General features: G+C 33.8%; 3 protein-coding genes across 3 annotated transcripts; all 3 read right to left on the bottom strand.

The window, feature by feature from the left end:
* Nucleotides 1–1,878: 1,878 nt before the first annotated feature.
* On the bottom strand, nt 1,879–7,594 carry LOC114327375 (60S ribosomal protein L38). Its single transcript, XM_028275970.2, has 4 exons — nt 7,410–7,594; nt 7,265–7,325; nt 7,081–7,203; nt 1,879–1,939 (listed from the first exon to the last, which is right to left on the bottom strand). Exons 1-4 carry the CDS (start codon nt 7,410–7,412, stop codon nt 1,914–1,916), a joined length of 213 nt encoding a protein of 70 aa, XP_028131771.1. The 5' UTR covers nt 7,413–7,594; the 3' UTR covers nt 1,879–1,913.
* On the bottom strand, nt 7,404–23,290 carry LOC114327374 (uncharacterized). Its single transcript, XM_050656126.1, has 6 exons — nt 23,177–23,290; nt 11,300–11,496; nt 10,105–10,230; nt 9,635–9,914; nt 8,098–8,258; nt 7,404–8,043 (listed from the first exon to the last, which is right to left on the bottom strand). The coding sequence occupies exons 1-6, from the start codon at nt 23,188–23,190 to the stop codon at nt 7,805–7,807; spliced, it is 1,017 nt and encodes a 338-aa protein (XP_050512083.1). The 5' UTR covers nt 23,191–23,290; the 3' UTR covers nt 7,404–7,804.
* LOC114327373 (enoyl-[acyl-carrier-protein] reductase, mitochondrial) lies at nt 23,266–24,577 on the bottom strand. Its single transcript, XM_028275966.2, has one exon. The coding sequence runs from the start codon at nt 24,488–24,490 to the stop codon at nt 23,417–23,419; it is 1,074 nt and encodes a 357-aa protein (XP_028131767.2). The 5' UTR covers nt 24,491–24,577; the 3' UTR covers nt 23,266–23,416.
* Nucleotides 24,578–24,988: the final 411 nt, after the last annotated feature.

Here is a 24,988-nt window from a genome sequence, read left to right as displayed (position 1 = left end):
TCAAATTACACAAATACCCATTATCTCTCAAATATATTACATACATTTTTATTGTTGAAATGTTTGTCTGATGAAAATCGGGGTTCCACTGTACTGTGTTTGTTTGGTATGAAATTACTCACATGAGATGTTTATACTTCCCACCAAGATATTTGAGAAAACCTTAATCCTTAGATGAAGTAGTTTTCAATCCTAATAGCAATATTATTAATATTTAAAAATATTACTAAAAGATTTTTAAATTGAAAACTTATTGGTCTATTTCCTTGGTAACACCTCCATGGCTTCTAAAATTTGCAAGCCAGATGGATGCTGAAGCAAAGAAGACAAGAGGGAATTCAAAAAACTTAAAATTCACGACCCCGCCTGTTCAGCTGGTAAATTCCAACAGAAAATGGACCTAAGTTACTCAAAGAAGTAACGACCAATATTAAATATAAATTCCATTTTTATTCAGGTGCAATGCGAAGGCAAAACAATCTTATGTTTCACTTAAAATACGGAGAGCAGTCCAGCCCTCTGAATCGACGATTTTCGGAGTCTTGTTGGAGTCTCATCGGAGAGAATGTAAGCCTGCTTCTCCATACTTCAAGTGATCAACACCGAGAGTTTATCCTCCACACCGCAACTGACGTGAATGGACTAGGTGACTAGCGTCATCTGGCAATTGAAAGATGAAGTAGTTTTCAATCCTAATAGCAATATTATTAATATTTAAAAATATTAAAATATTACTAAAAGATTTTTAAATTGAAAACTTATTGGTCCATTTCCTTGGTAACACCTCCATGGCTTCTAAAATTTGCAAGCCAGATGGACGTTCTCTCCGATGAGACTCCAACAAGAGTCAAAAATCGTCGATTCATAGAGGGCTGGACTGCTCTCCGTATTTTAAGTGAAAAATAAGATTGTTTTGCCTTCGCATTGCAACTGAATAAAAATGGAATTTTTATTTTATTCTTAATCCTTAGCTTATTAAAAAGTTATTTGTATTTGAATGGTGTGGTTAAGTTTCCGGCACAGGTAGAAAGTAATCTATTGTAAAAACAAAATCAATGAGAAAATCCCAGTAGCTGGCTGTATACCATAATTAAAAAATCATATAGAAGTAAAAACTTCGTTTGTACAATGCTATAAAAAAAGTTTATTAAAAACCATTAAGTCATCCAAAAGGATTAGCAAAACGTTTTCAATCTGGATTAGATCATCTTCAGTGCGTTCTGCTTAGTACATGAAACTAGCAACCTTACGAAATTGGTAAAATCGAGAAATATGATTTACATGATACTTATATGGTATTTATAGCGACTCCAAGTCGATGTTAAAAGATTTAATGTGTTACAAGTGCTCAAAGGGCAACATGGTTCACTGCTCGATAAGAACTTGTGGTTCTTGCCAGTTCAATGGACACAGACCAACAAAAAACCCTTTTTTTATACCATTGTACAAACAAAGTTTTTACTTCTGTATGATAATCTACTGTACTTTTAATTATTATACCTGCTCTTCAGTATCTTCCTCTCAAATTAAGGATATTACTCAAATACCTTCATAATAGGATTAAGATCTCATTTTGTCAAATAATTTGTTAGCACATATACATATAATTATCCAAATATAATTGCCTGTTTTAATTGAACACAATGGGTGCGTTCAGACGACCACAGCGGCTGGACAGCTGAGCCAGCAGTAGCTGTCAGACGTCACCGCTGGAAGTCAGCCGCTGAGAGATTTACTAAGCTTTCCCTATCACGGCTGGATACAACCACTCAGCTGATTTCTGCTGACAGCCAGCCGCTATGGTCGTCCGAACGCACCCATTGCTTTGTTATATCCTTTATGAAACCAATTAGGCGGGTATACAATGATACAAGAAAATTAACAAAAAATTTTTATTTCTACATTATAGTCATTTACTTAACTTCCTTAACTTGGAGACCTGCAACAAAAAGAAATGATTAGTATATTTAATGTATGTCTAAAATAGGCCTGGATCCCACGTACCAAAAAAATTTAGTAATATCAAGCTGAAAATTTGTTAATAGCGTTAAAACTTTGATGTATGAGAATATTGGAACAGGAGAAGTTTTAATTGTGGCACAGGTTACAGGTTTCAAACGTCAGACTACGAAAATGTCCCATGTATTCTGTCAGACAAGAGTTCCAATTGATTTGTTATCTTTTCATTAAACTCTTATGCAAAAATCAGACTGATATTTACCACCAACATATTTGTTGGACAAACATTTTTGCATATATTATATAAAATTTGCTATTGAATAAACTTAAAAACAACCTGCTAGTTTTCACAATCATAAACTTGTTAGGATGACACGTTCCACAATTAAAAATTCCTGTTCCAGTGTTCCCATACATCAAAGTTTGTTCAACTAGACACTGTTAAGATATTAACAAATTTTCAGCTTGCTATTAATAAACTTTTTTTTGGTACGCGGAATCTGAGAAATAATAAGTACCAATATGCTCAACTTATAGTGAAAGGGAAGATCAAGGGAAGGAGCGGACTAGGAAGGAAAAGACTATCGTGGCTCAGAAATATCTGACAATGGACAGGGCTAAATTTTGAACAGCTGAAGACAGAGAAGAGTTTGCAATTGTAGTAGCCAACCTCCATTGAGGAGACAGCACTTTAAGAAGAAGAAAAAGAAGGAATCCAGGCCTAAAAACTGTGAATGTGAGAAAAAATTCATGTGAACTATAATTCTGGAAACTAAAATGGGAACATCCATAAACTATGGCCTAGAAAACCTAGAGAAAATGGGGTAGGGGTCGTTTTGGTGTACTTCAATGTGTTGCTATTGCGTCTGTCTAGGAATATAATTTTTACTGTCCTTCAGTTCAATCCCAATTAGAAGAACATGTATGTGAAAAATTGGATATATACAGTATAGTCTCTCAATAACAAACACAGGTATTATGATTTTTCGCTTATAACAAGGTACATTATGGTGGCACTACACTTTGCTATGTGTTATTTGTTATGCACCTTATTTGCCCCCATAGGGGAAGTATGGATGGTTCATTCATCAATATTCACTTGATGCGCACCCATAGTGAGTAGGTAAACAAACAGCAAATATGAAAAATAAATAGAAAGAATTAAACGAAATTACGAGTATGATATTGTATGATTTGTGAAAAGTCAAAAACTGTCATAGCTGGGACAAAACCAGAGACAAGAAAATACAAAACAACAAAGAAAATATTACAATGGAAGCTGGTATGAAAACGACCTGCACACTATGAATGTAAGATAATAGAGAAAAAGGCCATAAGAGATCTGAATGAAGGGCAAAGACCCATCCAGGGTTACTATACCAAAAAAAGAATGTGTGTGTACTTTGTACGCACGTAAGAAGATATTCTTCTATTATATAATAGGTAATTTAAACGAAGTAAATATACTTAAAAGGTTATTTGTACTTATTTTATTTAAAAATCAAACTAACTTTCTTATCTACCACTTTCAAAAAAGAAGAATATCTTCAAAAATTATATAATTAATATACTTACAATCATAAAATCTATAAAAAAAAATAAAAAAATAATAACTTGCTTGGGGCTTGAACCCACTTCACGTCTACCATGCAGTACGAAAAGTTGACGCCATTTCAAACTGCACCAAACTCTCGTATACGTCATGTGGGAATATACACAAACTAAACGTTTACACCATAAATTTATATGAATTTAATAAAATTATTAGTTTGATTTTTGTCGAAATAAAATACAACAAAATATAGAGTAAGAAAACGATATATGAGATGAAGATTTGTAGAAAGTTGCATTGCCTACTAATAGGTAACTACATTATTTTGTTTACATTTTCCAAATAGATAGGTATTGAAACTATTAGGTATTTCCAACTGAAACATTTAGAATTACGTACCTGCGGCTTTTCAAAACTATTTAAAAAGTCACTATAATTATAAATTTGATTTTATTTCTGTCCACACATCAATAAAAACTAATATTATACAATATTTTTGTTTACCAATAACCTCCATATTGAACAATTATTGACAGATCATTTCAAAATTTCAACACCTAGAGCCCGTATAACAACTAATACCATACTGTCAGTGTGCGCATGCACGCAGATGAATCAAATTTTACCCTCAATCGATTCGCTGCTAAAGAAGAATATCTTCAAAAAAAAAAGAATAGAAAGAATGGAGAAAATACAATGAATTTTACAAATAATCTAACACTCTTAGGAACCAAGTGACAACTGTATTTTCTGTCAAAAATGTAACTTTTGATCACAGAGTACTATTACACAATAAGTTGCTATAGCAACTATATTTTCAAAACTGGACAAATCATTAGACTAAAGGTACGATTCTGACCTGTGATGGAAGTCACTATTAATTTCTATGAGACTGATTCGAACAACTGACTGCAACTGCTGTCTGACAGAACGTCAGTTGCTAATAATTATAAAAATTAATAGCGCATAGTAATGACAGTTTGTAGACAGACAGCCTGTAGAGTCAACGGAGACAGTAGCAGAAATGGTCACCAAAATAACCAATGAGGAAGTGGCTCAAGCGCTTCAAAAAATAAAGAAAGGAAAAGCGGTAGGACCAGATGATATTCCTGGGGAAGTATGGAGAGCATTGGGAGAGACAGGAACAAGGTGGCTAGCAGGTCTATTTAATAGAATTATGGAAGTTGGACAAATGCCAGACGAATGGAGAAGCAGTATACTGGTACCTGTTTACAAAAACAAGGGAGATATACAACAATGTACAAACTACAGGGCTATAAAACTGCTTAGCCACACCATGAAAATATGGGAAAGAGTAATTGATAGACGGATACGTGAAGAGACCGAAATATCCGAGAATCAATTTGGCTTTATGCAGGGTAGATCAACAACAGATGCAATTTTCACTATAAGACAGTTGATGGAAAAATACAGGAGTAAAGAAACAAACGCTCATATGGTATTCATTGATCTTGAGAAAGCATATGATAGAGTTCCTCGAGAGATTCTGTGGTGGGCACTCAATAAGAAAGGAGTCCCTGGTGAATATGTAAAGATTGTGAGGGATATGTATGAGGGAGTAACGACTAGTGTTAGGACAGGTGTGGGAGAGACTGATAAATTTCATGTGAAAGTAGGATTGCATCAAGGTTCTGTGCTTAGTCCGTATTTATTCTCATTAGTTTTGGACCAGATAACAGCGAAAATACAGGGTAACATTCCATGGTGCTTAATGTATGCTGATGATGTCGTGTTAGTAGGAAATAGTGAAAGAGACTTAGAACAAAAACTGGAACAGTGGAGACAAGCTCTGGAGGAAAAAGGTTTAAAACTTAGTACGACAAAAACAGAGTATTTGGAATGTTCATTTAAAGATGGAGCTACTACAAATAAAATGGTATCTTTGGATGGTGAAATGATTGTAAAAAGCAATAGTTTTAAGTACCTAGGATCGGTATTACAGAGTAATGGAGAAATAGATGGAGATGCAAGCAGTAGAATTAGGGCTGGATGGATGAAGTGGAAAGAAGCGAGTGGTGTGTTGTGTGACAGAAAAATTCCAATGAAGCTGAAGGGAAAATTCTATAAAACAGCCATAAGACCAGCTATGATGTACGGAACTGAATGTTGGGCAGTGAAAAAGAAAGAGGAACAGCGAATGCATGTGGCGGAAATGAGAATGCTTAGATGGATGAGTGGAGTGACAAAGAAGGATAAAATTAGAAATGAGTATATTAGGGGAAGTCTAGGTGTGGCACCAATTGATGCCAAAATGAGAGAGCATAGGTTAAGATGGTTTGGTCATGTTCAACGTCGAGACGTTAACCACCCAATACGAAGAATAGCTGAAGTGCAGATTCCTGGAAGGAGTAGGAGAGGAAGACCAAAGAAGACCTGGGGGGAGACGATAAGGCAGGACATGTTGGTAAAGGGGATTAACATTGATATGGCCCAAGACAGAATTGTGTGGAGAAATGCAATTAGGGAAGCCGACCCCGCATAGGGATAAGGCAAAGAGAATGATGATGATGAGTAATGACAGTTTGTCTGTCTGTCTGTCATGGTGACAACTGTAACTGCCACCTGCAGTCGTCAGAATTGTACCTTAACATTGATTTTGAATTCAAATTCTGGACCTCGGAAGTAAAGTACATTATGTTGACATGGTGTTGTTTTGCATAAATTCCTTTAATCCACTTATTGTATTAGTTGAATTGTACAAATTGGTTGTACAGTAGACTCTCTCTAACGAACACAGGTATTACCAGGTTTTGCTTATAACGAGGTACACTAGATGTCCCGTGAAATTCCTACTGAACTATAACACCTCTATAACGAGGCATACTTGGTTATAACGAGGAAAAATGCAATCGAAAAATAAGTTTCTTTACCTGTTTTTGGCGTGGTGATGGCCATAAATAAACACCATAACTACCTGTATACAGTAATGCCCAACAAACAGTCGGAAAAATGAAAGAATACCCATGAACGAGCATATAAAACACGCTGTATTTTCCTATCACCGTGTCACAAAGAAAATTGTCCAGTGTTGTCAATTTTTTATATGACATGGTGAAAGGAAAATACAGCAGTTTTATATGTTCGTTCATGGGTATTTTTCATTTTTCCTAGTGTATGTGTGCTTATTGAGACCAGTGCTGTAATAAATTCCACCACCTGTAATAAACTCCTTCCTTCTTGTTTATCTATCTACTGATATTGAATATTGTAGATTTACAATGGCCAAATTTCATTGTTGAGGTTGACCATTGACACCTAATAAACTATGTAAGAGGCATCAAAACATTTCAGTGGTGGTGGTATGCACAATATTATTGCTGTCAGATATAACGAGGTAATTAGTCTACCATTTCAGTTCTTGTTATAGAGAGAGTCTACTGTATATTATTATCATTAAAATATGGTCACCTTGTCTTTCACACAAGATAAAATTATACTTAGATATATCACAATTTTATAACATTCAAACTGCACTATTGCACAGTTGCTCGAAATGACAGTGTAGTTTACCTCCGAGGTCCAGAATTATAATACTTTTACAAACATACCTGGAGGAAGTGATTGTTTTAGTTTTTCTGCCTTCTCCTTATCTGTAATCACCAAAGTATACAGAAACCTGGAGCAACGTACTTTGAATTTGGTGTTTTCTGTGTTCTTCTTTATCTTAACAGCTAAAATAAGAATTCCGTAAAACAAACACGAAAAACTTTATTTTTGGTAAAAAGAACTTACATTTGGCGTCCTTCCTTCTTGCTGTGAGGAGGAATTCCTTAATTTCTGTCAATTCACGTGGCTAAAAATAAAAAGGAAGTTAGATGTTTCCTCTTGCACCCTCTGGATTGTGGGGTTAAGTAAGTGCATAGAAATTAATACTTGCCATGGTTATTTCTTGGACTAACTAAATTTTTAGGCGCGACGAATATCGAGGAAAATAATAATTTCCTCAATTTATTATTCCCTTCACGGAATAATCAGATGATTTCAGATTTCTGAAATAAATTCAGAAACACAAGTCACTTTCGAGAAGCTTATAAACAGAAGGATAAATTACAGGCGTGCCAACAAACGTCAATTGTCATTGTCAAATTCGAAATTTGAATAACACATGGGCGGGTTCTTTTATGTATAATTGCAGGGATTGGTAGATATTTTTCTATTCGTCTATTCCATGGGAAATAAAACGAGATATCTTATTCGGAAATAAGCAATCTTTATTATTTATTTTTCTATAATTAAATAATAATAAATTGTTTAGAAGTCACAACCACGTCTTTACACAAACACAGTTTTTATAATAAAATTATAATACAAGGATAAAACAGCTAGACCCAATCCAGTGGTATGATCGGCGCAATTATCTTCAAAAATATTCGTAGTTCTTTTTATTTTTGTCTTCAGATTATCAGTTAAAATAGCTGGAAAGCATCCTGAAGGTCTTTGCGATTTTAAAATATAGAACAACCATTTGTTAGACAGGAACTCTGTGTATCCTTCAAAACCACAAAGCAGAGCTAAAAAATACGCAAATAAAGATAAAATTCTTCAAAAATTACATATGGACTTACATTCTTCCAGAAATAAGTCGAACATATCGTCAAGTATGTCATATTTATCACCTGTAGTGACTTCTAAATATATTCGAGAACATAATTCCCGTACTTTGTTTTTATAAGCTGTTTTGTCTATTAAACAATTTCTTCCTTTGGCGAGTTGTAGCAACAATAACCTAATAATAACAAGCAAAGATTAATTTGGATAATAGACATATACTACCTAGACTGTGCACTGCAATCTACTACTATTCTCCCCCAATGCGACAGAGAAAAGTGTTTGTATCTGTAGGCATCTCTTTCTAATCGGCGCTGTTTATCAAATCGGCGGTAATGGGAAAGTCACGTGGTCGATAAACACAACGTCATTGGATAAACCCAATCGATTAGAAAGAGATGCATAAATACAAACACTTTTCTCTGTCGCACCGGGGGACAATCTTCTGGTAACACCTTCGTGGGTTCTAAAATTTGCAAACCAATGAATTGCCGGAGCAAAGAAGGCCGGGGAGATATAAATGGTTGCATCTCACTTCCTGCCTGTCCAGCTGGTAAAATTCCAGCGAGGATTAGTCGCCCCATGTCCAAATAGGAACCACGAATAGGCGTAACCAAAAAGCGCTCCCAGAGCAAAACATTGGTATGAACATTAACGAAGAGTTAATTAACAATATACGATACGCTGATGGCACGCTAATAGTAACAGATAACCTAGCAAATTTACAGTATTTGATGGAAAACATAAACACCCATACCAATAAGTATGGTCTAAAATTGAACATCAAAAAGACTAAATTCATGATTGTAACAAAGAAGCTATACACCAATGTGAATATATAAATATTCATCAATTATAAATAATCAGCCAGTTGAAAGAGTTACGTCCTACAAATAATTAGGGGTTTGGTTCACTGATACTAATGACCAGACAAAAGAAATCAAGAGGCGAATAGAGATAGCGAGACAATCGTTTGTCAAAATGAAAACTTTCTATGCAACCGAGACATAAATATAAACTTAAAAACGAGAATGTTAAGGTGCTATGTTTTCTCCGTTATGCTGTACGGCATGGAAGCTTGGACACTGAAAAAGATAAACATCAAAAACATTGAGGCATTTGAGATGTGGTGGTACAGGAGAATGTGGAAAATACCATGGACAGAAAGAGTAACAAATCAAGATGTTTTGCCGAAGATGGGGAAGGAAGCGAAGACATAAAAACCATACAAACGAAAAAACTGGAATGTCTAGGCCACATAATGAGAGGAGAAAAGTACTCTCTGCCAAGACTCATAATCCAAGGAAAATTCTCGGGAAAGATAAATGTGGGACGTAGGAGGATTTCCTGGTTGCGAAATTTAAGGGAGTGGTATGGGTGCAGTTCAATACAGTTGTTCAGAGCTGCAGCCAACAAAGTTAAGATTGCTGTGATGGTAGCCAACCTCCGATAGGAGACGGTACTGCAAGAAGAAGAAAAAACTGATCCCAAGAGAAGTTTTATTTCTCCTGAAATAAAACTTCGAATAATTAATTATTATTAAAATATACTTACTTATGAGTAAGCATATATCCAGTTGAAAAATCATCATCCTTATAATAAATGTCCCAACATCTCTTATAAATATAGCACTTTTGAATTTCAACTTGGTAACTTTTGTTTCCAAAGCCCATTAAACAACGATCCATATTTGACAAAAATAATTCATCATCCTGACAATGATAGATTCCCTTCAATATTTCATCTCTATTAATTTTTGAAAACGTGTCTATTTGGTTATATTTATAATGGATTTCTTTTGACCAGATCCTAGAATCCAAGATTGAATTGATTGCTGAAATAATAGTGAAAATCAATATTTATGTGAATTAATAACAATTTTATTTGAAAATTGTTATAACAATATCAAAGATTACTACGCTATAAAAATTCATTTCAAAAAAGTTCATAGTTATTCATGCAAGTCTAAAAACTAAGGGGTTATCGTGCGTAATATGTATATGTACGATGTACGAAATACTTACTCCACTTTCTTTCAGATTTGATAAATGGTAAAGATTTCTGTATCAGATTTTGTGATTTATCGATGATTTCTTGGGAGTTTTTGTCCATTATATGAGTACCATTTTTATATGCATCCTGGATAATTGCTAAAATGAATAACAAGAATTATTAGGGCACAAAAGATTAAAACAAGATTATGACAAAAACTGAGCGATCAGTCTTACAAGTATGGGAAAGAAAAATACTTCGAAAGATTTTTTGGGGAAAAACGATAAATAATATAATCAGCGGACATAAAGAACAAACAAAGAGTTAGAAGAATTATATAAGCAGTCCAATATAATTGCACTAGTAAGAGCACAAGGAAAGCAATTGAAAAGAAAAAACGAAGAGCAACAGGAATATAGACATTTCATATTGTAAACCAGGCCATAAGTCTGCTTACCAAGCTAGCAGTTACCTAAAAAGAAGAATTGATAAAACACAATGTAAAAAGTATAATATTTTCGACCATTAGGCATGTCACTAAAACTGGTATTACAGTAGGTACCGTAATATCTGCACATTATGAACTGACATGTAAAGGGTAATAAACAAAGATACCGTATTAAACCAAGAATAAAAACGAGGGAGTATTCTTTAAAAAATTATACAGGGTAGCGAAAAAGTACGGAAACATAGTAATTTCTCGGAAACCGCTAGAACGATTTTTACAGATTTTGGTGGGTAAGGGTCTTCTAATGCGACCAATATTATGGTGGTAATTACATTGTTGTCAAATCTTCCGTTTTTCTGGAATTTTTTTTTGTTCCCAATGGTCCAAAGAACCTAAATTAATGTCTACCCGGGCCGAAAAAATTGATTTTTATAATTTGTTTAAATTTCTTTGATAAATGTACCAATAACTCCGAAATTATGGCATTTAGGTATAGGGAATATAACATAAAAAATAATCCGTATTTCTTATGGACGCCAAAACGTAAAAAATATACAGGCTGTTCCATTTGAAATAAGAAAGTTCATTAGATTTTCAAAAAAAAAAAACGGAAGATTTGACAACAATGTAATTACCACTATAATATCGGCCGCATTAGAAGACCCTTGCCCACCAAAATCTATAAAACTCATTCTAGCGGTTTCCGAAAAATTACCGTGTTTCCATACTTTTTCGCTACCCTGTATACTTTTTTCATACTCACTAAAAACCACTTTTACCTGTACTCAACACAACTCCAAGTAAACAATCTTCATTTATCCGCTTATATTCAGCATCCAAATATTCCAATGTCTTTTCAATACCCTGCCTCACTTTCAATATAACCCTGTTATCTAAAGTATGTCCTTCAATTTGCACGAAAAGGCACAAAAACAAACAACTCAATATTCCAAACATCACTGAATCTCTTTCATACCTGCAAAACAATTTTTATTTATACCTGTTTTTCCCACATTTAAAATGTTTTTCGCCCAAAACATTGGCGGGTAAATTTTTACATAATATGTAGTTAGAACGCTTCTAAGCAGAAAATAAACTATAATTTAACGCTGGTCAAACCGAAAAAAGAGCCACTAACTTAATTTTGTAAATTGTTTATTGCATTAGGTAGGTATTGTACCCTCGCGAGATCGGTGGAAAAATGTACACCCAAAATAACAAAATTCAGTTTGGCAACACTGTGTGAATGTTGATAGTAACATATCCCTCTTAAGATAAACAGAACTGTAATTTAGTCCAGACAAATTAATATATTTTTGTCCCAACAAAAATGAAATTTTTTAACCAAATAATGTTTCAAATATGATGTGCAAAATAATTTTAAATTGGGTTCTTCTAATGAGCTTGCTTTTTTTGTCATTAAAGTAGAAAAAACTTTAAAATTCTTTATTATCATTATTGTCCAGTTCTTGTCTTATTATTTTCACTGTACCAATATTCCTCGAATAATTTACAATGATTAACGCGATGTTAAAACTTTTCATCGTTAGCGGATTTTGGAGTGTCTGCGACATATCTAACTTCATTGATAAAATGCGCAGTCCCATCGATTTCCACTTGAACCATACTTAAATATACTTTTGAAAGAAAAATATTAAAAATATATTGGGACCCATTTGCGACAACGGTATATGGAGAATAAGGTTCAACCATGAGTTACACCAGTATTACAAAGAACCCTCTATCTATATCAAATTATGCAAAAATACAAAGATTACGCTGGGTAGGTCACCTTATAAGAATGGATAACGACAGAACCTAGTAAAACGCTTAGCGGAACTGTGGTGGGACGTCGGCCAGTCGGAAGACCAAGGAAGAGGTGGATAGACGAAGTGAGAACAGATGCTAAAGAGATATTGAGGGTGCATGGACAACTGGAGGAGGGCAGCCAGGGACAGAGATACTTAGAGGCGGATGCTGGAGGAGGCTAGGGCCCGACTTGGGCTGTAGCGCCATAGGAGAGAGAGAGAGAGAGAGAGGGGGGGGGGGAGCATAGAACATTTATGGGATGAGCTAAAACAAAGACTTCATACCCCAAACGCGATCCCAGAGCTTATTGTCGCAATAGAAGAAGAGTGGCTTAACATCCCACAAGAAACAATAGCGAGCTTGATTAGATCTATGCCTAACCGTATCAGAGCAGTTATCAACGCAAGAGGAGCTCATACCCATTATTAAAGCATTAATAATAATTGTTAAATTTTTAATTATCAAAGATCCTTTTTGTGTTAGCAGTAAAAAAAGTTAATTTGCTTGATACAGTCATTTTTCAATGTTAAACATAAGTCAAAATAAATTTTTATAAATGCATACTCATAAATATTAAAGCATATTAAATTATCTTTCATTTTTTGGTATATTCCATCTATGCAATTTAGTTTTATCCTAACTACGGTTTTTTTGCAATTAAAATTTCTTTCATTTCATAAATGTCTAATTGTAAGTTAAATTTAATCATCTCAAATGTGATTCCATTAGTTTCCGTTTGTTTTTACAAAAACAATGAAAATTGATGTGTCCTGTCCTATATCCTGAATATTAAACAGGCAAAAGTCAGTGAAGGCACTCTATTCCTTTAGGGGTTAACTAAAATTAAATTTTTTTATAATTTTGGTAGGAATATAGTAAAAATATCGATTTTTAAGTATGGGATGGTATTCTTTCAGAATAACAGACTCGGTAAAACACAGGTTCAAATAAAATAAATGTATTAAGGATATTTATATAGAGTAAAGTCTAAATAATATTCTGTCTTCGCTCCGGCTTCGAAGAAAGCCCCCTCAGCGGACGTCTGTAAAAGAAAACTAAATTGTATTTATTATTATCAAGAACGTAACAACAATATTATTAAAAGACAGAACATTATCACGCTACAGGGAATCAATCTATATACATAATTATACAAAGACTCGCAGTCGCATTACACTTCAATCCAGTGTAATTACAGATACTCCCGCAATCAAAATATCGACACAGAGCTACCCATCCAACAACTCCGGATGGGAGATGGCAGACGCATCTCTTCAATACAGAGTAACGTCGCCCAGGCAGAGTTCTGACTCCAACTGCCAGGTTGAGTTCCTTTATAGTTCAGTACACTAAGTGGAACTACCTTCATGGTCCTCAATTCTCTTCCTAAATACACTCTCGGTAGCCATCACTCCTTGGTTCCATCGGAGAGAAGACCACACGTCCACACATCGGAGAGAAGACCTTAGTAGAAGTGCCACACGTCTCCGAAATGATGCCGGGCGAAAGGATATCGTTACAGTATCTCTGTTCAGAATAAAATTAAAATGCCCGAATTACAATGAATAAATAATGTATGCGAATGATTTTCCATGCTTTGCTAGAAACTATAGGAACCTGTAATTGCCTATTATAGTTTAGTTACTGCGAATACCACAGACGCCTCTGCAATGGCACTTTCGTATAAAGTTCTTCTACTGTATCTTTGCACAATAAGTTAGTGATGTTGATTATAGTTACTTTCGATTATTCGTTACAAATCGTTACTTTCGTATTTGAGTACCGGTAATCATATTGAGAATCGTATTTCTCAGTAGGTAGGTATTTTGTATAAAGTAATCATTTACAGTATTCGTTATTTTGATTACTATGATTGCTTTTGTATTTGAGTACCGGTAATCATATCTAGAATCGTATTTCTCAGTAGGTAGCTATTTTGTATAGGTATTCCGATATAACAACGACCTTCACCTATCTGTTTAAGGGATAAAAATGATATGATTACTATGATTACTTTTGTATTTGAGTACCGGTAATCATATCGAGAATCGTATTTCTCAGTCGGTAGGTTTGTATAGGTATTCCGATATAACAACGACCTTCACCAATCTGTTTGAGGGATAAAAATGATTTTATTACTATGATATGATTACTTTTGTTACTTTTGCATTTGAGTACCGGCAATCATATCGAGAATTGTATTTCTCAGTAGGTAGGTATTTTGTATAGGTATTCCGATATACCTAATAACGACCTTCACGAAGTACGAAGTAATCAGAGTAGATACAATAGTCGTTACTCGCTCTGTTACGATTGGCACAAAGTAATCAGAGTAATCAAAGTAGATATAATAGTCGTTACTCGCTCTGATACGTTTGGTACGAAGTAATTAGAGTAATCAAAGTAGATACAATAGTCGTTACTCGCTCCGATATGATTGGTATGAAGTAACGAAGTAATCAGAGTAATCAAAGTAGATACAATAGTCGTTACTGCTCTGATACGATTGGTACGAAGTAATCAGAGTAATCAAAGTAACGATTTGTCTCTCTGTAGAGTAATCGTTACTTTCGGTATTCGTAAGTAACGAGATACTTTGTAACGAATAATTACTTTTTCAACATCACTAGCACAAGTATGACATTATTCACGAATTATTTTCAACGAAAAATTTGTTTTCGTTTATAAATGCTCAAAGTCTGTTCGTGCGTTGCCCGCCCCTGCAATGCTTGGAGCCGATCTACCGATGGATCCTTATGTACAGTTTATTAGCATGGCTTATGCACTAGATGTAAACAGTAGTTGATACGGATGTCGTTATCAGCAACGAACGAGATGGCTATTTGGTTGTGTCAGAATATTTTTGGATAAGTTACGTGTATAAATCTTTCAAAATTAAATTATAATTTTATTTTTCATAAAAATACATTTTTGCGCCACATAATATTTCTATCAGCTCTTTTGTAGCTGGAATGTTGTGTGCGTCACTCAGTTTTGTCGCGTTTAGCGGTTTTTATTCTTGTTTATTATGCAAATATTTTAAATCAGTCTTATTTATCTACGGCTACGGTTTCTGTTACACGAAAGCGTTTATTGACTTCATTTTTTCGTTGTCCGGTCGTCGTGATTATCTTTATCAGCGGCGACTTTGACCTTTCAGTAATTAATAGAAATCAATTAATGTTAACGCTAAAAACATCAATACAAGAAAATACTATTAATTTTAGTAAACTTCTACGCTTGAACTGAGTCATTATTCAAAAAAATATGTAGGTATATTATTCTTCTTTTTCTTCTTCCTTCTTGTATGTAGGCTTTAAAGCCTGTTTCTTCTTCAATATTAGCCTCCTAAATTGTTTAATTAAGTTATGGGACTAACCATTTAAAAATTTATTACAACTAAGTGACTACAGCTGTTTCGGCAGAGTGCCTTCTCAAGTGATATAGTTTACAATGTGTTTGCCTTTTTAAGTCTTTAACTGAAGAGGTTGGAGTGGGGAGCTGTTTGTCTCGAGTTGGTCATTCAGAATTATATCCGTATTTTTCAATTTATTAATTTCCATAGATTCTAAAAAAGATAGCTTAAGGCCTTTATTTTGAATATGCAGAATTTGAAACTCTTCATTGAAAGAATGATTATGATCTAGAAGGTGAAGTGCGTATGTAGAAGTGTCTGTTTTTCTATTGTTGAAAGCCCTTTTGTGTTCTGCTATCCGTTTGTCAAAGGTTCTGCCAGTTTGACCGATGTAAGTTTTCGGACAGTCATCACATAAGTTGTTGTTAGTTCTGAAAGCTGGTGCTATTCCTTTCTTTTTTATGTATCTGGCTATTTTTGTTGTTATCTTGCCAGTGTATGTGAGAGAGCAGAAGGTACTGGGTTCTTTCTGTGGTGGTGGATACACTAATTTCAGGGCTTTCTTATGGAGTTTTTGGTTTAAAATTTTATTAACTGTTTGTTCGTTATAGCCATTGTTTACTGCTATTTGTTTAATGATGTTTAGCTCTATCTCGAAGTTATTTTTTGTCATGGCAATTTCTGTCAGTCTATGTATCATGCTATGGTAGGCTGCTAATTTGTGCTGTGTAGGATGGGATGATGGATTGTGTATAGTTGTGTCAGTATGGGTAGGTTTATGATATACGGAGAACTCATGTTTGTTGTGTAGTCTGGTAATCGTTACATCTAGAAAGTTTATGGAATCGAAAGCATACTAGTATGCTTTACAGGAACTAACTTGACCAATTTCTATCATACATTAATTCACTTCATAGTAATATTGAGTTTACAATAGAAACAGAACAGAACAATTCCATAAACTTTTTAGATGTAACGATTACCAGACTACACAACAAACATGAGTTCTCCGTATATCATAAACCTACCCATACTGACACAACTATACACAATTCATCATCCCATCCTACACAGCACAAATTAGCAGCCTACCATAGCATGATACATAGATTAACAGAAATTCCCATGACAAAAAATAACTTCGAGATAGAGCTAAACATCATTAAACAAATAGCAGTAAACAATGGCTATAACGAACAAACAGTTAACAAAATTTTAAACCAAAAACTCCATAAGAAAGCCCTGAAATTAGTGTATCCACCACCACAGACCACAGAAAGAACCCAGTACCTTCTGCTCTCTCACATACACTGGCAAGATAACAACAAAAATAGCCAGATACATAAAAAAAGAAAGGAATAACACCAGCTTTCAGAACTAACAACAACTTAAGCAAATATATTAAGAACAATAAAAGCCGAAAGAGAAAGCAACTACAGAGTGGTGTGTACAAACTAACGTGTGATGACTGTCCGAAAACTTACATCGGTCAAACGGGCAGAACCTTTGACAAACGGATAGCAGAACACAAAAGGGCTTTCAACAATAGAAAAAGAGACACTTCTACATACGCACTTCACCTTCTAGATCATAATCATTCTTTCAATGAAGAGTTTCAAATTCTGCATATTCAAAATACAGGCCTTAAGCTTAAGCTATCTTTTTTAGAATCTATGGAAATTAATAAATTGAAAAATACGGATATAATTCTGAATGACCAACTCGAGACAAACAGCTCCCCACTCCTCAACCTCTTCAGTTAAAGACTTAAAAAGGCAAACACATTGTAAACTATATCACTTGAGAAAGGCACTCTGCCGAAACAGCTGTAGTCACTTAGTTGTAATAAATTTTGTGGAAGTATAGAAAACTAACGTTTTCAGTGTTTTATTGTTACATTTAGGTATATTATTGATTGAAACATTTCATGATACAAAAAAAACTTGCGTGCATATAAATAGGCACATTTAAAAATTTGGTCATTTTTGATGTCTCGAATTACCTAAACGTGTTATCCGATTAAAGTAATTTTTTTAATATGTTATAGCCTTATTCTTTGACAATATCGCTGTAATAATATTGTTGCTAAACAGGTAAATTCATCGTATGCCGGGTGTACGAATCAAACTGTGTTTTTTTTCTCAAAGTTCGCATCACCCTGTGGAATATTCTAGCATTTATAAAATACTGTAATTAAAACCCAACTATAGCCTCAGGTTTTCTTAACATACTGTTTTTTTATTCATTCGCTTATGTTGAATAATAAAAACGTTAGGTACTTTAACAACTACCCATGTTCTTCATCAGTACAGGGTGTTTCTAAATAAGTGCGACAAACTCTAAGGGGTAATTCTACATGAAAAAAATAATGAGTTTGCTTTATAATCGTATGTCCGCAAATGCTTCATTTCCGAGATATGGGATGTTGAATTTTTTCTTACAAACTGACGATTTATTTATTGCACATTTTTTGACATACAATTAAGAATTTTATATTCACCATTGGCGTGCATAAAGGTAATATGATAGGTTATACTACCCATAGAGGCAAAATCTGGATTCATCTGTAAACAGAACGTTTTCCCAGTCATTATTCCAGTTTACGTGTGCTCTGGCAAAACTGCAATCTAGCTTTGCGGTGGTTTGCAGCTAGGCCTGTAGCTGATATTCGAATACGCAAGTCATGAGCAACAACGGTCTTCTAACAGTATCTTCTTCTTCTTAAAGTGTCTATCCGTTCCGGATGTTGGCGATCATCATGGCTATCTTGACTTTGTTTACCGCAGCGTGGAACAGAGTTCAGTTGTAGTCGTGTTATACCACTTTCGTAAATTTTGAAGCCAGGAAATGCGTCGTCTTCCCAGTTCTCTTTTACCATTTACAACGGTATCAATGCTGGGATGAACCGCACTAAAGTTCCATTAAAACATTCATTGACGTGGTATATCGTGCTCTTAAAGCGCATAATCTAATAAAATAGACCACAGTAGTACCTCGGAATCTACCTTATCAGGGACGTCTGCTGTAGTCGTTCATTTCGCTCACTAAAGCGTTAGACAATACTAGAAATTGATGTATGTGAAACTCCCAACCTCTGACCGATAGCATGGTAGCTAATCCTTCGCTATAAAGGTCACTGCTTGAACACACTCATCACGGGCCACGGGTCAAATTCCTTGTAGCGCATTCCATTTCCACCAAACAACAAAAAAAATACGGATATAATTGAAACTTTAGATGATAAATCTACTAATTTTTACAACAAACGAGACACTTTTTGACAGGGCCTATTTTACCACTAGGCCCGTGAGGCACCTGCCTCGGGCCCGTATTTGAATGGGGCCCGGAAAGATCACCAAACAAAACATATCCAAAAAAACCAAAAGATCACCAAAAACGTTTATTACAATAACAAAACAAATTTTCAAAATTATCTTTCATTTTACGAACAAGCAATGATAAATGATAACCATAAGTGTTATAATTAAGTGGATATGCGCAACCTTTCGGCTTCAATGCTCTTTAAATGCATTCATTTTTTCGAATCCTCAAAAAACTAATAAATATTTTTAAAAAATTTAGACGCAGAATGAAAGATTACATTATTACCGAGGGCCGAATGTCCCTTAAAACAAATAAAAAGTTTTTTTTGAATAAGATATGTATTTAAAATTAAAAACCATACTCAATTTTCTCTTTTTTCACCACTGTAACTTATTAAAATAAACATTATCGAAGATTTCAGGGACTTTCGGCCCTCGGTACTAACGTAATCTTTCATTCTGCGTTTAAATTTTTCAAAAATACTTATTAGTTTTCTCAGGCTTCGAAAAAACGAATGCATTTAAATAGCATTGAAGCCGAAAGTTTGCGCCTATCCCCTTAAACAATGTTTGATTGTTTAAATATAAATTTTATTAATTGTTAATAAAAAATTTATTTTCTTGTGCAACTATATTTCTATTAAATAATTAATATATTATTTAAAAAAGTTATTATTATTATTAAATTATATTTAGGGGCCCGAAAATTCTGTAGTGCCTCGGGCCTGATTTGAAGTAAAATAGGCTCTGCTTTTTGACTGTTAACAATTTCACATTTACTAAATTGTGCTTATAGCCCACTTTAGGCTTGTTTATTAGACTAAGCAGAAAATATATTGATGAAAAATAGGACTAGTTGTTAAAGTACCTAATTTTTTTATTATCCAACATAAGTGAATAAATTAAAAAACAAAATGTAAGAAAACCTGTAGCTATATTTCAATCGGACAACAGATTTACGAAATTTGCGTTAATTTCTTGAAGAAGTGTTGTAGATTAGTATCCGGTTATTTTTGCGGGTCAGAATATTACTCGTAGATGAACAGTCCATTGAAATGTTATACATTTTTTAGGCCTTGGCTGTTGTTTTTTAGAGGACGTTTTTTTATTTCGTTAATGTGAAGGGGGGGGGGGGTCAGCAGAAGCTTACATTCAAGTTTGTGGGGTTCCCCGACCGCAATCTTGGAAAATGGGGTGCAAAGGTTTCTCGCGCTGTATCTCGTAAACTAGCAACCCTATATACAGAAAATTTAATGAAATATAAAATGTAGTAAATTAAATTTTCTGTAATTTTATTTTCATTAATTTAAATTTTAAATATTTTTTCAAAATTGAAAAACTGACATTTTTATATTTTTACTTGTTTCAAATACATAGAAACAATAAAGACAAAATATTAGTTTATTCTAAGGGTCTTTCGGCCCTCGGTAATAATTAAATTTTTGATTCTGAGTTTAAATTTTTCAAAAATACATACTTAGTAGTTTTACCAGGGTTAAAAACAAATGAACACCATGTCTATGGTGATATTTTTCAAATTGAACATTAGCTATCTTTGTCACACCGCCTAGTGAGAACAATAGTGGCGAAACACGAAAATCGCAACGTTTTTGAGTTAAGTCCAATCGACATCTAAATATGCCCTCTTTTATGTGCAATATCGGCTAACAATTATTTAATTTCCTTATTAGAGGGCGCGTACAAGTCTTTATGGTAAATTTATGATCTTTATGGTGCAAACTTTATATCAACACTGGCGAATCTGTAATTACGCCGTGCCTGCATGTATTTGAAATATTAGATATTTTATTAAAGATGGTAGTACAATGTGCAATAGTGGCGAATGAGCACTTTTGTCTGTGTGGTCGTTTTTGCTTTTGTGTTTGTTTTGTGTAAAAAGAAGTCTTACAAAATAAATCAATTCCTTCTACCCACAATCATTTCTTTAGTAGTTTGAAATACGAAACATATGTGAGTGAAATTAATGATGAATTTAATTTTACTATTCATAGTTCTTTTGCTTACTTTTTATCTTTTGTCATGGTTATCGTTTTCTTGTTAACAGACATAATGTTAATAATTGTTACTTAAGATCTTATTTTGTTATTTTTCTATTGTACTTTAGTTTCATTTTGCGTATAACTGGTGTGTATAATAAAATATTTTATTTGATGCGTTTAATTTATTTTTAAAAGTAATTTTTTTAATTATTTAAAACAGAAACTAAACTGTTTTAGTATAGTAGTAGTAAAGTATAGTGGCGAAACATCAAATTAAACATCCTCGATAATGCAATAATGGCGTAACGCAGAAAAAGGATCAAAAATAAATACAATCTCCATCTTTTCTTCAAATAAAATTACTTCTACTAATTGGTTTAAATGACTAGAAGCATATTATTAGAAAAATTCTGCAAAATGATTACCCATTAGTCAGTTATACTGTTTAGCAGTTTCATCAAAACTTCAAATACGATTATCTCTAAATGTTCATTTTGAAGTTTCGCCACTATTGTTCTCACCAGGCGAACAATGCACTCAGTAGAAAACGTTTTGTAATGTTACCTAAAATATTAAGCAGTTATTTATTTCCACTACATTGTTAATAATTAACACGTTGATGGACAGTACTTCAAATGTATAAGCAAGTGTTGTGAGACTATGTATTTTGCAAAGTAGAATAGGGACATTGCTGAATTTCTTTTAACACTTATAGTTTATAGAAACAACGAGTTTATGAAATTATACTTCTTTAGGTGCATTGGGAGTAAATTTATATGTGCACGAATTCATCAAAAGTCTTGGTCCTGGGCATAGCTGAAGCGTTAAACGTGCTCTGATTGGGTAATTACAACGACCTGTCAATAATTGTTCAATATGTCAGTTATGGGTAAACAAATGTGTATATTAGTTTTTATTGTTGTGAGGGCAGAGAAAAACGCAAGATTATAATTGTAGTGATTTTTTGAATAGTTTTTAAAAGCAACAGGTAAGCATGTAATTGTAAATGTTTCAGTATCGTAATAAAAAACTACATAGGTACCTACCTATTTGGAAAATGTAAAATAAACCTACCTAGTATGTAATGCTTGATTTACATCATTTGATTACCAACAAAATTTCTACCAATATTCATCTAATATTGTTTTCTTACTCTATGTTTTGTTGTATTTTAATGAGTCAATTCCACAAAAATCAAATTAATTTGGTTAAATTCATTACTGTGAAAAGTTTAAAACGTTCAGTTGGTTTATCTTCCAACATGATGCATATATGTCTCTGTAGCCAAGATCTGAAGATGCTTGAATTTCAAAACTAACCGTGCCAATGTATGTGGGTTCAGTCCCCAGTACAATCCGATAAGTGATTGCTGGCGGGTTGTGCATAGAACAAATTAATAGTGGAAGGGATTGCTCATTTCTATTGCTGTCTGCTAGGAGTTCACATCGTAGTGAACAATATCTACGAACGTAATTTTCAGATTCCAACTAAATTTTTGAAACGGCAACCACGCATTTGTGGCACCGGCGATTAAGGTCACCCACCAGCTCTCGCTTGTTGGATTGTACAAACTTTAATTTTATTTATACATTTTATGATTGTAAGTATATTTTAAGTAAGTAAGTATTTAGTTAAAATTTTTCCAACAATTATTGTTCAGAAATCATTTTTGTGGCATTTTTCAATGTGTTTGTGTGTGTTTTATTCTTTTATTTTTTTAATTTTTGGTATTGTTTTAATAAAAATTTTTGAAACGTAGTAAGTATTAAAATTAGTTTAATATTTAAATAAAATATAAATAAACTGTTTAAAGTATATTAATTTCATTGAAATCATAATAATAGCAGTATAACTTCTTACATGCGTACAAAGTACACACACATTCTTTTTTTTAATATATTTTGTAAACATGTGGACTACAACTACAACTATGGACATCTTATCACATTTCATATGCATGTGCAGATGTAATGTGACATTTTTTGACACCGATTTTTTGTTGTTATTTTAAAAAATGTTGTCTATAGTCACATTACATCAATGGAAATTGGGTGTCTATAGACCTTCTGTAAATCAATGTGTTAAAAAAGACACCAAAATTTCTGCAAAAACGTATACCTAGGTTTTCTTTATATAGGTGTACATCCAAAAACAATTTCAAGTACATACCTGGCTTTGAACATGGTCTTTTGTTGCTTATTTCCCTGGTGTATAACTATAACCTAAAACTGCAGATGGATTTTGTGATTGAAATTCAATTTTCGATTCAACAACAAGTATTTGCTGATTATATATTACAGTCTTTGGTCGTTTAAACATAAAATAATATCAAGAGAACAAAACTGTACACCATTTAAAAAAAATTGGTACCTTAAAAAAACTAAAGCAGTCTTAATAAGACAAACATGTTTAGGTGGTAAAATCTAAGATAAACTTCTTTCCTGTCATTCCTTTGACTGTCAAAGTGTTCATAATAGCCTCGTGGTAGTTATTAAACCTCACCATTTTGTGGGAAGGTCCATGTAAATCATTATTGGTCATTAAAGAAATCAGTTCTTCAAACATCTCTGATCTTTCCACACTACTTCCATGTTCTTTTGTCCATCTGGTCATCCAGAAGCCCCTAACTTTAATATCTTTGAAGATTAGTGCAGACGTTGGGACTGTAACAGGCTCTCTAGACATACCTCCGTAGGTAACTATAGGACTACCATTCTGTAAGTATCTCATAATGTCCAAGGCACTTTTTCCTCCTACACAGTTCAGAGCCAACTTCGGCTTATCAACGGCTCCTCTAAATATATCTGTACTCCTTATTTCCTCCTCTGTAAGAACATATGTAGCCCCTAAATTCTGCAAAAACTTCCTTAGTTCGTCTATTTCTGGTCTGTTTCTTACTACGTTAACTGTTCGTACACCCCAGGACTTACATAGTTGTATCACATTCTGCCCACAAGCTGAATTTGCTCCGTTTTGAATAACAGTGTCTCCAGGTTTCAATGCTGTAAAATCTCTTAACATCCTATATGCTGTACAAGGATTCACAGTTAAGGTAGCTGCTTCGACTAATCCCAATTTTTTCGGAACTTTCAACACATTATTCGAATTTAACACAATGTGGGTACGCCAAGTACCCAAGTTATTTGTAAGAGGCACTACATGGTCTCCTTGACTGATACCAACAACCCCAGAACCGACTTTTTCCACGACTCCAACTCCTTCATTCCCGGGCACTGCAGGTAGTTCTGGCTTGGAGGGGTATTTCCCTTGAATGGTGTTAATGTCTGCTGGGTTCACGGGTGCTGCTAACATTTTAATAAGTACCTGCTGCTCGTTGGGGTCTGGTATACGTTCCTCTTCTAAATTTACTACCTTCAGTGGATCTCCATATTCAAAATAAATCAGCTTAGATGACGTTGTACTCGAAAATCTTTTATATACATTGGAAATGTTAGTGTAGTTAAATAATTTAGTTGATTTCATGACTGTTGATATTGTTTTCGATTAAAAAAAATACCGAAAGAACTAGTCTTTAAAGTTCATGAAGGTTAGAAACGATTTGAAATGTAAGTGACAGTGACATTTGAGTGACAGTTTTCTGTTCTGTGACAGAATGGACAGAACGTTAAAAAAAACGCTGTGTCTAGGTACACGCTAACGTGTACGCAAATAAAAAAGTTAGGTACACGCGAATTAAACTTCATCAAGCCAGTGACGTTATTATTTAGCGTGCACAGTGACTTTATATTTTGGTACACGCTATTTTGATATGTTTAGTGTTTGTTTTTTGTTTGATAGAAAATATTTTTATTAACGGAAGGGGAAGGGAAGCAAAACTATTCAGATGTTTCAAACTTAATTGTAATAAAAGAATGTGTAGGTATATAAAAATATATATTCAGGTTATCAAAATGAATATAAGTTAACATGATATAAAATATCCAAAATACTGTTAAAATAATTTTTATACGTAAGTTAATT

This window comes from Diabrotica virgifera, chromosome 7, assembly GCF_917563875.1.
Source record: "Diabrotica virgifera virgifera chromosome 7, PGI_DIABVI_V3a".
In the NCBI taxonomy this organism is placed as follows: domain Eukaryota; kingdom Metazoa; phylum Arthropoda; class Insecta; order Coleoptera; family Chrysomelidae; genus Diabrotica; species Diabrotica virgifera.
Note: the sequence above shows the minus strand (reverse complement) of the source record. Positions and strands in the feature narration are given on the sequence as shown.

Bases quoted from the DNA above. Each gene is read 5' to 3' on its own strand.
- LOC114327375 (XM_028275970.2), bottom strand. The intron at 7,204-7,264 runs GTAAGTTCTTTT...TTCTTATTTTAG, and splicing joins AAGAAGGAAGGACGCCAAAT to CTGTTAAGATAAAGAAGAAC. The intron at 1,940-7,080 runs GTATGTTTGTAA...TTTTTGTTGCAG, and splicing joins AAAACAATCACTTCCTCCAG to GTCTCCAAGTTAAGGAAGTT.
- LOC114327374 (XM_050656126.1), bottom strand. The intron at 10,231-11,299 runs GTAAAAGTGGTT...TATTCATTTTAG, and splicing joins TGGAGTTGTGTTGAGTACAG to CAATTATCCAGGATGCATAT. The intron at 8,044-8,097 runs GTAAGTCCATAT...CGTATTTTTTAG, and splicing joins CGACTTATTTCTGGAAGAAT to CTCTGCTTTGTGGTTTTGAA.
- LOC114327373 (XM_028275966.2), bottom strand. From the start codon at position 24,490: ATGAAATCAACTAAATTATTTAACTACACTAACATTTCCAATGTATAT.